The sequence below is a fragment of the Mirounga angustirostris genome, unplaced genomic scaffold (genome assembly GCF_029215605.1).
Source record: "Mirounga angustirostris isolate CCGP_5_RB_7025 unplaced genomic scaffold, mMirAng1.0.hap1 SCAF_16, whole genome shotgun sequence".
Taxonomy (NCBI): domain Eukaryota; kingdom Metazoa; phylum Chordata; class Mammalia; order Carnivora; family Phocidae; genus Mirounga; species Mirounga angustirostris.
The window spans coordinates 45847086-45860729 of record NW_026991724.1 but is presented as its reverse complement, the minus strand read 5'-3'; the positions used below and the strand labels follow the sequence as shown (position 1 = coordinate 45860729).

The following is a 13644-nucleotide window of genomic DNA, read 5'->3' as shown; positions in this document are numbered from 1 at the left end:
GTGGCTTTGCCGTGAGCCAGAGAGAGCTTACAGGGCGTGTGTGCGGAGCTGGGGTCAGTGTGGGGAGGTGTGTGATGGTGCACACTTCTGCTTCCCTCTCACTCTATCTTACACACAGACAGATGTGTCTCCTATGAGAAACACCCTCAGACTGGCTGGGACAGGGTTCCTGTACAGGTTGCTGGATCTACAGGCATTCTGGCTTCCTCACTCTGACCCTGGCCCAGACCTCTTGGAGGAGGCCAGAGGAAGCGCTGGGGTGGGAGTGCCGGCGGCCTTGTTTGTCCTTTGCTCTCATCGTGGGAGAGGTCTGCAGGGTGGAGGGTTGAGGGTAGGAACTGGCTTCTGAAAAGAATGTGAGAGCTAATCGCCTTGGGAGTGGGAAAGTGGAAGGAGCAGGCCTAGGGGTTCTGACTGCTTGGCTTCAAACCTCATCTTGATCTATTAAATCACCTCCCCTTCTCCCCCTCCTCCAGAGCCTCAATGTTACCATCTGTGTAGTGGGGAATCGTAACAGTGCCTATGACCTCACGGGGCTGTTGTGATCTTTGTAAAGCACTTGGAACAGAGCCTGACCCTGACTAAGTGTACCAATTATTAGTAGTAGTATCAACATTGAATTTCTCATGTGGTCCACTTTCCGTAGGGGGCATGGCAGGGGCCAGGAGGCCAGAATAAGGTTAGGGTGGGAGTGCCAGCTCCCTTCTTTGCTCTCATCTTCTGAGGGGTCCGCAGGGATGAGGGTAGGCCATGGGGCTAGGAGTTCAAGTGTGGAAGAGGGATCTGTGAAGGTGACTAGGGGTAAGGAAAGGGAGGGAAGTGTCAGCTTGGGTCTGTGGTCAATCATGCTGCTGGACAAGGGCCTCCAGGGAGGTCATGGAGTATATTCTACACTCAGGCTCCAAACGGATCAAATTGATGTAAGTGTTCTGGGGTGGGGCAGGAGTGAGCTGGGGTGTCTGAGGCTGGAGGTGTGGGGAGCCAAGTGTCATGTGTTGGGGGACCTGTGAGGGTGGTGGGAGGTGTGAGAGGAAGGTGGCAAGGGCACTCTCGGAGCTGAGCTGATGGGCGGAGGGGCAGGGCTTCCTGCTGGTGAGGCATGGGGTGGCCAGTATAGGAGCCTGGAGGCAGCGTGAGCGTGGGGGTACCAGCGTCCCTCACTTACTCCCCATTGCCACCTACTCTAGGCCAGACGTGAAGCTGAGACCCACTGTGTCCTGCTGGGAGTGCAGGGTCGGGGAGTCAAGGCCTTACCTGGGGGAGATTGGGGAAAGTTTGTGCAGGGGGTCTAAGACTAGGGTGTGTGTGTGTGTGTTTAGAAGTGATAAGTGTGGAAGACATTGAGGGTGTCTCTCTCACCAGAGGGTAGGTGGAGGCATCAAGTGACAAAAGAGGGGAAGGCTAGTCTGCCTCTCTGTCTGCTGGAGAGCCCCCTGGTGGACAAGGACATTTGTGGGCGTTTTTATCCATGTGGGGGCTCAAACTTGAACACAAACTTTGGACCAGGGTGGTTCCAGGTGAGCGTTGGTGTGGCCTGGTGGGTCAGCGTGCTGTCTGGGAATCCCTTAGGGGACAGTCTGTGTGGGTGACAGTGGGAGAAAGGAGGAGGTAAGCCTCACTTGGGTGCAGATATCTAGGTGAGTGAATCCTTCTCTTAGTCCCACCTTCAAACAGTGGCCAGGGCTGAGGGCCTGTAATTTCACCTCCCTCTGTCTTCCATTCCTTATCTGGAAAATGGGGATAAAAATAGCATCACCTCCGAGGGTCATTATGAGGATTGTAGGAGTTACTCCTCTGGAAGTACTTAGAACTGTGTCTGGCACATGATGAGTACTCAGTATATTTACTCATTCAACAAAAATTTATTGAACATCTATTGTGTGCCAGGCATTATTCTTTCTAATAATGTTTGGCTATCACCATTGTACATCTTACTGCACATCAGAAACTCTTTGGGGAGTGAATTTACTGAACGCCTACTACCTTTTTAAAAAGGTGCCTTTTACCTTTATGGAGGTGCCTGGGTGGCTCAATCTGTTAAGCATCGGATTCTTGATCTCAACTCAGGTCTGGATTTCAGGAAGCCTGGCAGGCGGTGAGCTCCACGCTGGGCATGGAAAAAAACAAAAACAAAAAAAACACTTTATGCATATTTACTCATTTAATCCTTACAACAATCCAATGAGGTGTCACCCTCATTTTACAGATGAGGAAACCGAGGCCCAGAAAGGTTAAGTCATTTGCCCAAGGCCACATGGCCCCCAAGGTGCAGAGCCAGGGTTTGAACCCGCAAGGTGTGGCTACAGCTCCTTAGGAGCACCGTGCTGCCTGCCCCGCGGAAGGACGGGCTGGAGCAGGGCGGGGTCACCGTGAGAGTGACTGCCCTGGTGGGACAGATAGGGTTCCCGGGAGCTGGGAGGGCCTGGGGATGGGGGAGGGAGAGGTGTCAGTGAGCCAAGTGCAGGCATGCCGGTGGGGACGTTTGCGTGGGCACCTCTAAGGTAGCTCTAAGTCTCGTGGCATCGAAGTGTTTGTGTGAGTGTAAATGTATGTGAGTCTGTGAAGGTGTGGGAGGGAAGTGTGCGTGAGTCTGCGTGGGAGGCTGTGAGTATACGTGTGAATGTGTGTGTAAACTGCCGTACGTGGGTGTGTGCGAGTCCAGGTGTGCATGTGTGAGTGGATGCCCGGGACACTGGATGCGCGTAAGAGCGAGCGCGGGTGAGTGGCCGTGCGCGCTCCTTGGGCCGCACCTCTGCGCCCCCTTCCCCGCGGGGTCCCGCCGGCCCCCAGGCCCGGGACTACCACTCCCAGCATGGCCCGGGCGGGCCCGCCCTGCCGTCGCGATTGGCTGTGGCCCCGGTGCTCCCGCCCCGCGGGAATGAATGGATGGGCGGCCTCAGCGCCCGCCCGAGCGCTGGGAGGACCGACCCGGCGGGGACCTGCTGGGGGCAGGACCCGGGGAGCAAGATGGCCACGGTCATCCCCGGCCCCCTGAGGTGCTGCGGGCCTGCGGGAGGCGGGAGAGGGCGCGCGGGCGGGTGTGCGCGGGCGTGTGTGTGTGTGTGTGTGTGTGTGTGTGTGGCGGCCGGGGGTGGGGCCGAAGGGGTGTCTGGGGGGCTGTCACCGTGGGCCGTGCTGCGAATGTGTGTGATTGTGGGTCTCTGGCAAGAACGGTGTCTGATGCGCTGCTCCTGGAGGAGCGGAGGGTGTGGGGAACTCGGAGTCCTCTTTGGGTCCTTTTCGGCGGAAGGGGGTCATGTCCCGCCCCGCGACCCCCGGGGTTGGGGAGAGAGTGAAATGGCCTGGGGGTGTGGGAGCCTTGGTAAACTTGAGTGAAGCCCACACTACCTTTGTCTTGGCATGTGGAGTGTGTGTCACTTGTTTGTTTGTGGGTTGTTTTTTTTTTTTTTTTAATATGTGTGTGGATATGTGTTTAATTTATTTTAGTCTACACTAGGTTTCTTTTGATATTTGGGTCTTTGAATGTGTGTACATATCCTTTGAAACTGCACATCATTTGTGTTCTGTGTCTGGATTTGTAGGTATGCATGGATTTATGTGTACATTTTTGTGTGAATATGGCTGGATTTGTCTGTTCCTATGTTGTCTGTGTGTGTATCTTTGTGTGAATATGTGGTATTTTAGATGTTGGTTTCTATAGTGTATCTTTGTGATTGTGTGTGAATGTGTCCTGTGTGAATCTGTGTGATTTCTTTGTATAGTGTGTCTGGATATTGTGTGTGTGTGTGTGTGTGTGTGTGTGATTTGTTTGTGTTGTGTCTTTGGGTATGTAAGTGCACGTGTGGGTAGTTTGTTTTAGCATTCTTCTCATAATATTTGTGTATCTCTGTGTGTCTTTGGATGTGTGTGTGATCTGTTTGCATGTTGTGTGTCTTTGTGCAGGTGCTTTGTTTATGTTGTGTGTCTTTGGATATGTGATGTGTATTTGTGCATGGATATATGTGTGATGTGTCTGTTTCTACACTAGGTGACTGCGATGTTAATGTTTTTTCAGTAGATATTTGTGTGTGCACACATGTGAGATTTGTCTGTTTCTCCTTTGTGAGTTTTGGGATATGTCTGTCTTTGTGTGTGAATCCTGTGTGGTTTGGTTGTGTTGTGTATTTTGATGTGTGCATGTACGGATGGGTCCTGGTGCATTTTTGTCTGTTTCCATATTGTGTGTATCTTACTCATTGGCTCCAGGCCTGATTGGGCCCTAGGTTGGGGGCTCCTGAGTCCAGGAGCGACAGGGGGGGAGAGGTGAGGTGGGGGGAGGCGGCCCACCCATTCCCGAGGGCCGCGCGGAGGGCGGGGTACTGGGCGACCAGGCGCGCCTGCCCTTGCTGACAGCCGCTCGCCCGCGCACCCGCCCCCTCGCAGCCTAGGCGAGGACTTCTACCGCGAGGCCATTGAGCACTGCCGCAGTTACAACGCGCGCCTGTGCGCCGAGCGCAGCCTGCGCCTGCCCTTCCTCGACTCGCAGACCGGCGTGGCCCAGAACAACTGCTACATCTGGATGGAAAAGACCCACCGCGGCCCTGGTACCGGCCCCGGAACCGGCCCTGGGGAGGGGGGGGGCGGGGGGGCGGGGCGGAGCGGCGGCTTTGCGGGCCGCCTTCTTGCCTTCTTGCGTTCTCAGGGCCCCTTTGGCCTTCTCACTCCAGGTTTGGCCCCCGGACAGATCTACACGTACCCCGCGCGCTGTTGGAGAAAGAAACGGAGACTCAACATCCTGGAGGACCCCAGACTCCGGCCCTGCGAGTACAAGATCGGTGGGTGGAGCTGCGTCCGGGGTGGCCCCCCCCTCAGTGCCCCCAGCCAGTGTGGATCTGAGCATTTGCCTTTATTTCCCTCCTAGCGAGTGTCTGCAAGTGTGTGTCTGGGTATAGCCCAGACCTTCTCCAGTTTTCCCTGAGTGTCTGGGCTTGGACTTGGACTGTATCTTCTCCTACTTGGGCCCAGGTGTATCCGGGGGCAGAGTGATATCTGTTATGTGTGTCTCGGTGGATCTTCCCTGGTGAGCTGGGATGTGTGGTGTCTGGCTGGATTTCTTCCTATGGGTGCCCGCGTGTGTCTGGATGTGTCAGAGTGTCTTTCCATCTGCACTGGAGTGTATCCAAGTGTCTGTGTCCTTTTCTAGGTGTTTCCAAGAGTACTTGAGGGTTTATTTAGTTTTGTGTGTGTCTGGTCTCGCAGAGTATCCCGCTGTTCTGAGTGTGTCTGGGTGTATCAGGGTGTCTGGCTGTCTCTTCCTTTGAGTGGCCAGATGCTTTGGAATGTCTGGGAGGATCTCTTCCCCTAGTGGCTAGTGTATTAGGTGTGTTTCTGCCCCTGTGTGCTGGTCCAGCAAGAGTGTCAGGCTTCGTCACTTCTTGGATGTGATCAGGACTATCAGAGTCACTGGCTGTTTCTCTTCCCCTGTCCAGGTGCATCCAAGGGTCTGTGTGGGTCCAGGTGTATTGACGTGTCCACCTGGCTGTCTTTCTGGGTGTGTCTGTCTGCCTGGGAGGGACTGGGTGTCTCCTCCCCTGTGTATGTCCGCGTGTATCCGTTTGAGTGATTCTCCCTAGGTGTGTCTGTCTCTGCCCCCTGGGTGTCCAGGTGTAGGGTTGGGTCTGGCTGTGTCTTCCTTATGTGGATCTAGGGATAGCTGATGGTTTAATGTCTCTATCTGATGGTCTTCGGGTGTCTCCAAGGGTTTGGATGTGTTTCCTCCATGTGTCTGGGTGTATCTCTTCCTTTGTGTGTCTGGCTGTCTCAAGATGATCAGTCGGTATCTCCCATGTGCCCCCTGGTTGAGTATCTGTATCTCTCCGTTTGCATCCAGGTGTAAGTGAGGGTCTGGCCGTGTCTCCTTCTGAGCGGGTCTGAGTGTCTGGCTGGGCCTTTCCCGGGGTCTCAGCATCCTTCCCACGGTGTATGATTGCATCTTTGAGTCTTGTCGCTGGTCGAGTGTGGGAAAGCCTCTTTCCTGAAGCACCCCCGACCTGGGCTTTTGAGGAATCCTCCAGGGACATCTTCCCCACTTGACCCCACCATGGCCTTGTCCCCAGACTGTGAGGCACCCCTGAAGAAGGAGGGTGGCCTCCCGGAAGGGCCAGTCCTTGAGGCGCTACTGTGTGCTGAGACCGGGGAGAAGAAGATTGAGTTGAAAGAGGAGGAGACCATTATGGACTGCCAGGTGGGACCACCCCTCAGGGGCCCCAGCTGCCTTCTCACCCCGGCCACCTGCCCTGGCTCATCCTGGTTCTGCTCTGCAAACTCCCCCGGCTCCCTAGGGCCTTTGGGCATCCTAAGTCTCCATCCTTCCACACCTCTTCTCTTTTTGGAAGACCTCCTGCCGTGCCCTGCTCCCCCCAGTCTCCAGCTGTGTCCAGAACTCCCACAAAGCAGGACAGCATCCCCCATTTTCTTGACCTCAATCTCCCTTCTCCTGGTGCCCAGAAACAGCAGCTGCTGGAGTTTCCACATGATCTCGAGGTGGAAGACTTGGAGGATGACATTCCCAGGAGGAAGAACAGGGCTAAAGGAAAGGTATTGCTGCCCAGTTCTTCTCCATCATCCCTCTCTTCATTTTTTTTTTCTTTTTAAGATTTTCTTTATTTATTTGAGAGAGCAAGAATGAAAGAGAGAGAGCATATGAGAGAGAGGAGGGTCAGAGGGAGAAGCAGACTCCCTGCTGAGCAGGGAGCCCGATGCGGGACTTGATCCCGGGACTCCAGGATCATGACCTGAGCCACAGGCAGTCGCTTAACCAACTGAGCCACCCAGGCGCCCATCCCTCTCTTCAATGACAGGCCCCATGTACTGAGCATGCACAATGGTCAGGCCCTGCCCCAGTCTGACCTCATTTAATCCCCAGAGCAGCCTGAAGGGGGGAGGGGGTTAGACCCATTTTTACAGAGGAGCAAACCGAGGCTCAGATATTATTAAGCCCTTTGCAACGCAGAGATAGTACAGTGGGTTACAGCCATCTTTATGCCTACACTACAGATGAGGAAACCGAACGTCAGAGAGGTCGGGGCCCATAGTTAGGAAGTGGCAGAGCTGCGGTTCACCTTTCGGGCTCAGATGATGAAAGCCCTTTCAGTTCCCTCCCTTTCTTGGCCCCTGATCCCGACTCTTCCCCCCCAGGCATATGGCATCGGGGGTCTCCGGAAACGCCAGGACACCGCTTCCCTGGAGGACCGAGACAAGCCGTATGTCTGTGATAGTGAGTCCTTCTGAAGAGGGGGAAAGAGAGAGAGTGGGGCCTAGAGACCTCTCCCCTGCCGGCCCCCTCCCTCCCGTTCTAGAGCCCGGTGGGAGGGGATGCTCAGGCCTCTGGCAGAGGGCGGGAGGCGTGATCCCCGAGGCCAGGGTGGAGGCCACCTGGGCTGGGAGGGCTGACCAGCCCTCCCTGCTCGCTCTCCAGTCTGTGGGAAACGGTATAAGAACCGGCCAGGGCTCAGCTACCACTACACCCACACCCACCTGGCTGAGGAGGAGGGGGAGGAGAACGCCGAGCGCCACGCCCTGCCCTTCCACCGGAAAAACAACCACAAACGTGAGCAGGCAGGCGGGCCGTGGGGTAGTGAGGGACCCTGGGAGTGGGGGCTGAGGAGCCTGGGAGGGAGGGGGCACATTAGACATTTCTGGAAAATCTCCAGCTCAGCGGTCCCCTCCCCCCACCGACCATGGGGATGCTGACTCTGGGGTTGCCATGGCAACCAACCATCTCTCCCTCGCTCCCGGCCCGGGCATAATATTTCTGGGTCTGATTTATTGTTTCAATTAGAGCTTGGGGAGGGGGGGTGATAGATGACTCCCCTCCCTCCCTGCCTCCCTTTCTCCCTTCTCGCTGAGGCTTTGGCTGAGGGGCAGGGTCTGTGGCCTGGGAGCCCTCGGCGCCTGCCCGTGCCAATCCCATGCCAGCCCTGACAGCTGAGGGGTGGGGGAGGGCTCGGGGGGCGGCTCTGCCAGGGGAGAAACTGTCTTCCCACCCGTCTCCTGGTGGGAGAGGGCAGTCTCTTCATCCCGTCCCCACTCCACCTCCAGGCACCTCTGTGTTCAGGAGTTTTCTTCTGAATGTCTGTCTCCATGCCAGATCTTGGCCAGTGGTGTCCCCAATTTTCATCTAGTTGGGGCTCAGGTGGCGCTGGTTTGTCTGGTAGAAGTGTGTGTGAATGGGGAAGCAGGGGGCTCGTCCGAAAGCTGTTCTTTGCAGTTTTACCTAAGAAAAAGAGGATGTGTGAGTTGTCCTCAGAGAGTTCGGGGTTCCTGAGGAGAATTATCTGGGTCCCCGACTATTCTGCTCCTGGCCACAGCTCGGGGGTAGCTACTCTCTCTCCCTACCCGCCCCCTCCTGCCTGGGAAAAGGGGTCCACCCCTGGGGCTGAGGCTGGGGGCAGGGTGGAGCGTTGCCTATGGTGAGAGCCCCTCTCTCTGTCCCCCCAACCCCAGAGTTTTACAAAGAATTGGCCTGGGTCCCTGAGGCACAGAGGAAACACACAGGTAGGGACGCCTCCCTCTGCCCTGACTTCCACAGCAGCCTTTGACTAGGTGCCCCGGCCTGCCTGCACCAACCGCCGTTTGCTGTCTTTCAGCCAAGAAGGCGCCCGACGGCACTGTCATCCCCAACGGTTACTGTGACTTCTGCCTGGGTGGGTCCAAGAAGACGGGGTGTCCTGAGGACCTCATCTCCTGTGCTGACTGTGGGCGATCAGGTGATACCCCCACCCGAGGTTGCTGGGGCCCGGGGTGGAGGGCACCCCAGGAGTCCAGATCTGGGAGGGTGGGAGGCAGAGAAGTGCGGCCGGGGCAGCCAGGGGTGGGGGTGGGGCGGGGAGGGGGTGACACCCCCGAGCTGGTGGCGTGGACTCCACTGCGGAGGACTGTGGGACACTGAGGGGGGCCAGAGAGGCTCTGGGAATAACAGGAAGTGGTTGTCATGGCATTGCGGCTCGTGGCCCGCGCTCGTCATGGCACGAGGGGTCGTGAAAGCAGGCCTCCGAGGCATTGTGGGTAGTGGAGTGTGATAGTGAGTAATGGATGGATGGCCACCGTCTGGGTACCGTGGATGACCGACGGCGCTTGCCATGGACTTGTGGTTCACAGAACGTGGCTTCCCAGGTGGGCTTGTAGCTAATAGACTGTGGTTGCCTCAGCACAGTGGGTAATGACTTGCGGTTGTCATGGTATTACGGGAGTGCCATACGGTTGTCATGGCGACTGGGTCTCGTGGCCTGTAGCTGTTGTGGCCCTGGGGTAGTGGCCGAGGGCATCTCTGCGCCAGGACAGTGGGACGGCCAGGGGGTTGGCATCGCACGGCATCGCACGGTAGTGTCAGAAGGACCTTGGTTGCTGGGGTCTCCTGGGCAATGGGCTTGGGCTGCAGGGAACCCAGAGGGTGGGGACCCCAGTGTGGCAGGCCGTTGCCATGGCGCCGTGGCTGGGAGACTGTGGTTGCCACGTTACTGTGGTTAACAGAACCTGTTGGCCATTCTGCTGTGGGTAATGGAATGTGGCTGCCTCAGCCAGTGGTTAACAGAATGTGGCTGCCCGGGTGTTGTGGGTGGTAGAAGGTGGTTGCCACAGCACTGTGGGTAATGGAATGCGGTTGCCATGGTATTCCGGGGAGCAGAATGTGGTTACCATGGTGGCTGGGTAGGAGCCTGGTGGCCACGGAAGCGTGTGGTCGCGGGGGCACCGCGAGCGGGGCGGGGTCGCAGTCAGGGGTGGGGGGGCGGGGGGTGCCGAGCCATCTCCTCCCCGGGGCTCAGCGGCCCCCAGGGGCATGATGACCCCTAACCCACCCCTGCCCCTCGGCCCCCAGGACACCCCTCATGTTTACAGTTTACGGTGAACATGACGGCGGCCGTGCGGACCTACCGCTGGCAGTGCATCGAGTGCAAGTCGTGCAGCCTGTGCGGCACCTCGGAGAACGACGTGAGTGCGCGCCGCCCCCGGGACACGCCCCCTGGCGGGCCCCGCCCCTCCGCCCCGCCCCTCCGCCCGCCCACGCCCGCGGGGCCTAAAGCCGCTCCCCGGTGCCCCTCCCTGGGGAGCACTCGTAACCTGTATTATTGTTATTGTTAGTGTCCATTAACTGAGCCCGGCACTTAGCACTTAGTGCTCTCCAGCTCTCTGACTCCTCCCAACCGCCCTCGGAGGTAGGTGCTCTTGTCCCCGCCTCACAGAGAAGAAACCGAGCTCAGACCGGGGAAGTGACTTGCCCGAGGTCCCCCAGCTAGGACCCGAACCCACATCCATGGCTTCCAGAGCCGGTCGCAGACCATCTGGGTGTCCTTTTAAGTGTTCCACAGAATCCATAAAGCCCGGCCTAGGAGCTAGCTGCAAACGGGCAGACCCCAGGGGCGTTGTGCCGGGCCAAGCCGCTTCTGCAAAGACCTGCTCGGAGCCCCTTCTCGTGGGAGGGCCCACCTTCCCCAGCCCCCGTGACCTACCCCTGCCCCAGCCCCCCCACCCCGGTTTCTGGTGCCCGTGCCCCCAGGGTGCCAGCTGGGCGGGTCTCACCCCCCAGGACCAGCTGCTGTTTTGTGACGACTGCGATCGGGGTTATCACATGTATTGCCTGAGCCCCCCCATGGCGGAGCCCCCGGAAGGTGAGAGAAGAGGTGGGCACCACACGGGGGGGCGGGGGGCGGGGTTGAAAAGTTGTCTTCCTGCCGGTAAAGACCCAGGACTGTGTCTGCTGGTTGGGAGGGAGTTGGGCCAGCCCTTCTGGGACCTGGGCCTAACTCCCTGTCCTCCCCCGCCCCCCCAGGGAGCTGGAGTTGTCACCTCTGTCTTCGGCACCTGAAAGAGAAGGCCTCTGCCTACATCACCCTCACCTAGGCCTGGCTCTGGCTCACCTGGACCTCTGGGGTGGTGCTTCCCGATCTGCCTCTGGGAGCTCCTCCACGCTCTCCCGCCCTCAGTGCCCCACAGCGGGAGGGGGAGAGGGGGAGCCTGAGAGGGGGCTGGGCCACCCCCTTCCCTCTGTGCAAGTGGAATGTTTGCCCTGTGGGTTGGTGGGCCCAGCAGGGCCCCTCTCCCTTCCTCCCTCCTTCCCCATCCCTTGGCAAATGGGCACCAGGGGCTTCTGGTCCCCTCAAAGCCATACCCCGCCTCTGGGCGGGCATGAGGGGCGGTAGATGCCAGCCCGGGGCACGGACACAGCGTTTTTCTAAAGAAAGAGTCAAAAAGTTAAAAAAAAAAAAAAAAAGAAAAAAGATTAATATATACAAAGAGTCCTCTAAGGCCTGGCTGGGTGGTGGGGGCCCTGCTGAGCGCATCCACTGGGCACCAGTCTATGCCAGCTTCCTGCCTAGCAGCCCCCCCCCCCCAGTTTCTGGAGTTGCAGCTGTCCCACCTCCTCACCCCAAGTGGGCACCGTTCCCCCCGTGTGCCCAGGGCAGGTGGGTGTGGTGTCCACCCTCGCCCCCCTCCTGGTGCCCACCGTGGATACTGCATGACGTGAACCATGGTTTTGAACTCCGTTCCTGCTCCCTCCCTGAGAGCCCCGCCCTGCCCGCTCTGAGCCTGCCGTGGCTGGGCCCCGCCGTGGCTGGTGGGCGTCGGCTGGGGCGGGGGGCAGGCGGGCCCCTGCCCAGCGCCTGCTGGAATGAGAAGCACAGACTCTGCAACGGACTAGTTTTTCCTCCTTCCCCTGCTCCAGTTCCCCAGCGGCCAGGCCGGGCTGCCCCCCTGCCCCACTCGCTGGCCATTTTGGGGGCGGCGAGGGGGCGTGGTTGTTTCTTGTGGTTGTGTGTGTTTGTTGTTCGGGTTTAAAAAAAAAAGGGAAATTGAGACTGCAAGTGGGGGAGGTGGTGGGCTTGGGGGGTCTCCCCCGATCCGGGCATGCCCCCCCCCTTGTAAACGAGTCTCCTTTATTGCCTGCCTCTGCTGTGAATTAACTTGTTCTGTGTATTAAACTGGGCCTGACCCCTCTGCCCACGACTGCCTCGTTCTCCAGGCTGGACTGGGGGGGCATCGCCATGAAGGGGAGAGGGGGGCCTTGTTGAGGGAGAACTGACCGAGGTTAACAGCTGGAGCGGGCCCGACCTCCCTCTCCCTCCATCTCCCCCCCCCCCCCCCCCCCGCCTTTCTCTGGCTTTGTCCCAGCTCCTCCCAGCCTCGCCGGAAAGGAGAGGGGGGGATGGGGTGGAGGGGGCTCCCGCCCAGCCAGCTGTGGTTGCCCTGGCAACGGACTGCTGCAGCTGCAGCGAGCAGCAGTGAGGGGGGAGGCGGGAGCTGGGGCCTGGGGGGGGAAGGGATGGAAAGATGAGGAGGCCGCCCTCCCGGGCTAGGGTAGGGGGCGGGGGTGCCAGGAGCACCTCCTCCCAATCCTCCCCCCCACCTCCGACCTCCCCTGGGGTCCTCCATTCCAGGGATGTTGGGAGGGAAGCAGATTTGGGTGAGGTGGGATGAGGAGAGAACCAGGACACCGAGAGATCAGGAGGCAGACACACAGCCACACATTTATAGAGAATCGGAACAAGAGCAGGAGAGGGAAGAAATAGATCTGGAGAGAGAGGTAGAAGAGCGAGCCACAGGAGTGACGGGGGTGGGGGTGGGGGAGAGAACAGAAGAGAGATGGAGATTCAGTGGGAGAGGAAATAATAGTAAGAAAAAATAGCAGACACACCAGGGAGAGACAGAAGGAGGAAGTCGAGAGTGATCTGGAGAAGCAGGAGAGATTCGATGAGGGGAGGCAGAGAACCCGGGCACATAAATTAGGAGAGAGACAGAAGAATAAGAGGGAAGCACATTTGGGGAGAGAGAGAGACAGGATCTGCGGACAGGTAGAGTCCCAGGACAATGACACAGAGATGAGACTTCAGGGGAGAGGACAAAGAATTTAGGGGACAATAGAGAAATGTGGAGAGAGCCAAAGGTATGAAGGGCTTCAGAGGTTGGCTGGGGACCGAGCCAGGGGTGATGGGCGGGAGGGCGAGACTGGCGGAGGGTCCAAGAGGGCGCCCGCTGGAGAGATCGGGACGTGGCCGCGGAAGGCAAAAACTGGGGCAAGACGGGGACGGGACCAGCAGGGCACCAGTGTGGGTGCGAGTTGCGGGGCGTTGGACGTTGGTGTGTGTCACAGGCGCCAGGAGAGGATGTGAGAACAGCTTGTTCCACCGTTCCCGTGCTGGTGGGGGAAGGGCGGCACGGGGAGAGGATGGGGCCTCAAGGAGGGCGGAGACTGGGAGAGTGTCTGGAACACTCTAGAATTTTTAGGAGATGTGGAAATAGCTGGTCCACCTCCTCTGGAAAAAGGCTATATGCCCGTTTTGGAAAAAGATATTTTTTCGGGGGGGGGAGGGGAGAGGCTGAGTCAGAGAAGCATCAGGTTTTAGCTCAGAGATGGAAGACCCAATGACAGGTGAGGGGGTGAGGTGGGTCAGGAAGACTCAGCCACCTGGCCAGCCCTGTCACGAGGTTGGGCTGCTTCTCCCACAAGAGGCCAGACCTTGGATTTTCACGTGGAATTCTGAGATTCAGAAAATCAGTGGGACCTTGATCCCCAGGTCAAACTGCGAGTGTTTCATCAGGGCAGCTGCGGAGCCGGGCCACGAGAGGCCCTAGAGGGAGGCCTGGCCCAGGGGCGAGGTTATGGGGCACCCCGCCTCACTGTGTTCCCCCCTGGCCTGGAAGCAGGGG

The 13644-nt window shown here is 58.4% G+C and overlaps 1 protein-coding gene across 5 annotated transcripts; it reads left to right on the top strand.

The window, feature by feature from the left end:
- Positions 1-2903: 2903 nt before the first annotated feature.
- DPF1 (double PHD fingers 1) lies at positions 2904-11961 on the top strand. Of its 5 annotated transcripts, none has more exons than XM_064580458.1 (12): positions 2904-2996; positions 4384-4544; positions 4668-4775; positions 6057-6184; positions 6448-6537; positions 7138-7216; positions 7418-7549; positions 8446-8496; positions 8589-8708; positions 9818-9930; positions 10526-10607; positions 10769-11961. In XM_064580458.1, exons 1-12 carry the CDS (start codon positions 2968-2970, stop codon positions 10837-10839), a joined length of 1164 nt encoding a protein of 387 aa, XP_064436528.1. In that variant the 5' UTR covers positions 2904-2967; the 3' UTR covers positions 10840-11961. The 5 variants fall into 5 exon arrangements, with proteins under 5 accessions (XP_064436528.1, XP_064436526.1, XP_054367158.2 ...); XM_064580456.1 differs by having other exon boundaries at positions 10526-10619; XM_054511183.2 differs by having other exon boundaries at positions 10496-10607.
- The last annotated feature ends 1683 nt before the right edge of the window (positions 11962-13644 follow it).

What these genes read in the sequence shown, in the direction of transcription:
- DPF1 (XM_064580455.1), top strand. Translation starts at nt 2,968, where the DNA reads ATGGCCACGGTCATCCCCGGCCCCCTGAG. An exon ending in AAAGACCCACCGCGGCCCTG is followed by an intron (nt 4,545 to 4,667) that starts GTACCGGCCCCG and finishes TTCTCACTCCAG; the next exon opens with GTTTGGCCCCCGGACAGATC. An exon ending in AGACCATTATGGACTGCCAG is followed by an intron (nt 6,185 to 6,447) that starts GTGGGACCACCC and finishes CCTGGTGCCCAG; the next exon opens with AAACAGCAGCTGCTGGAGTT.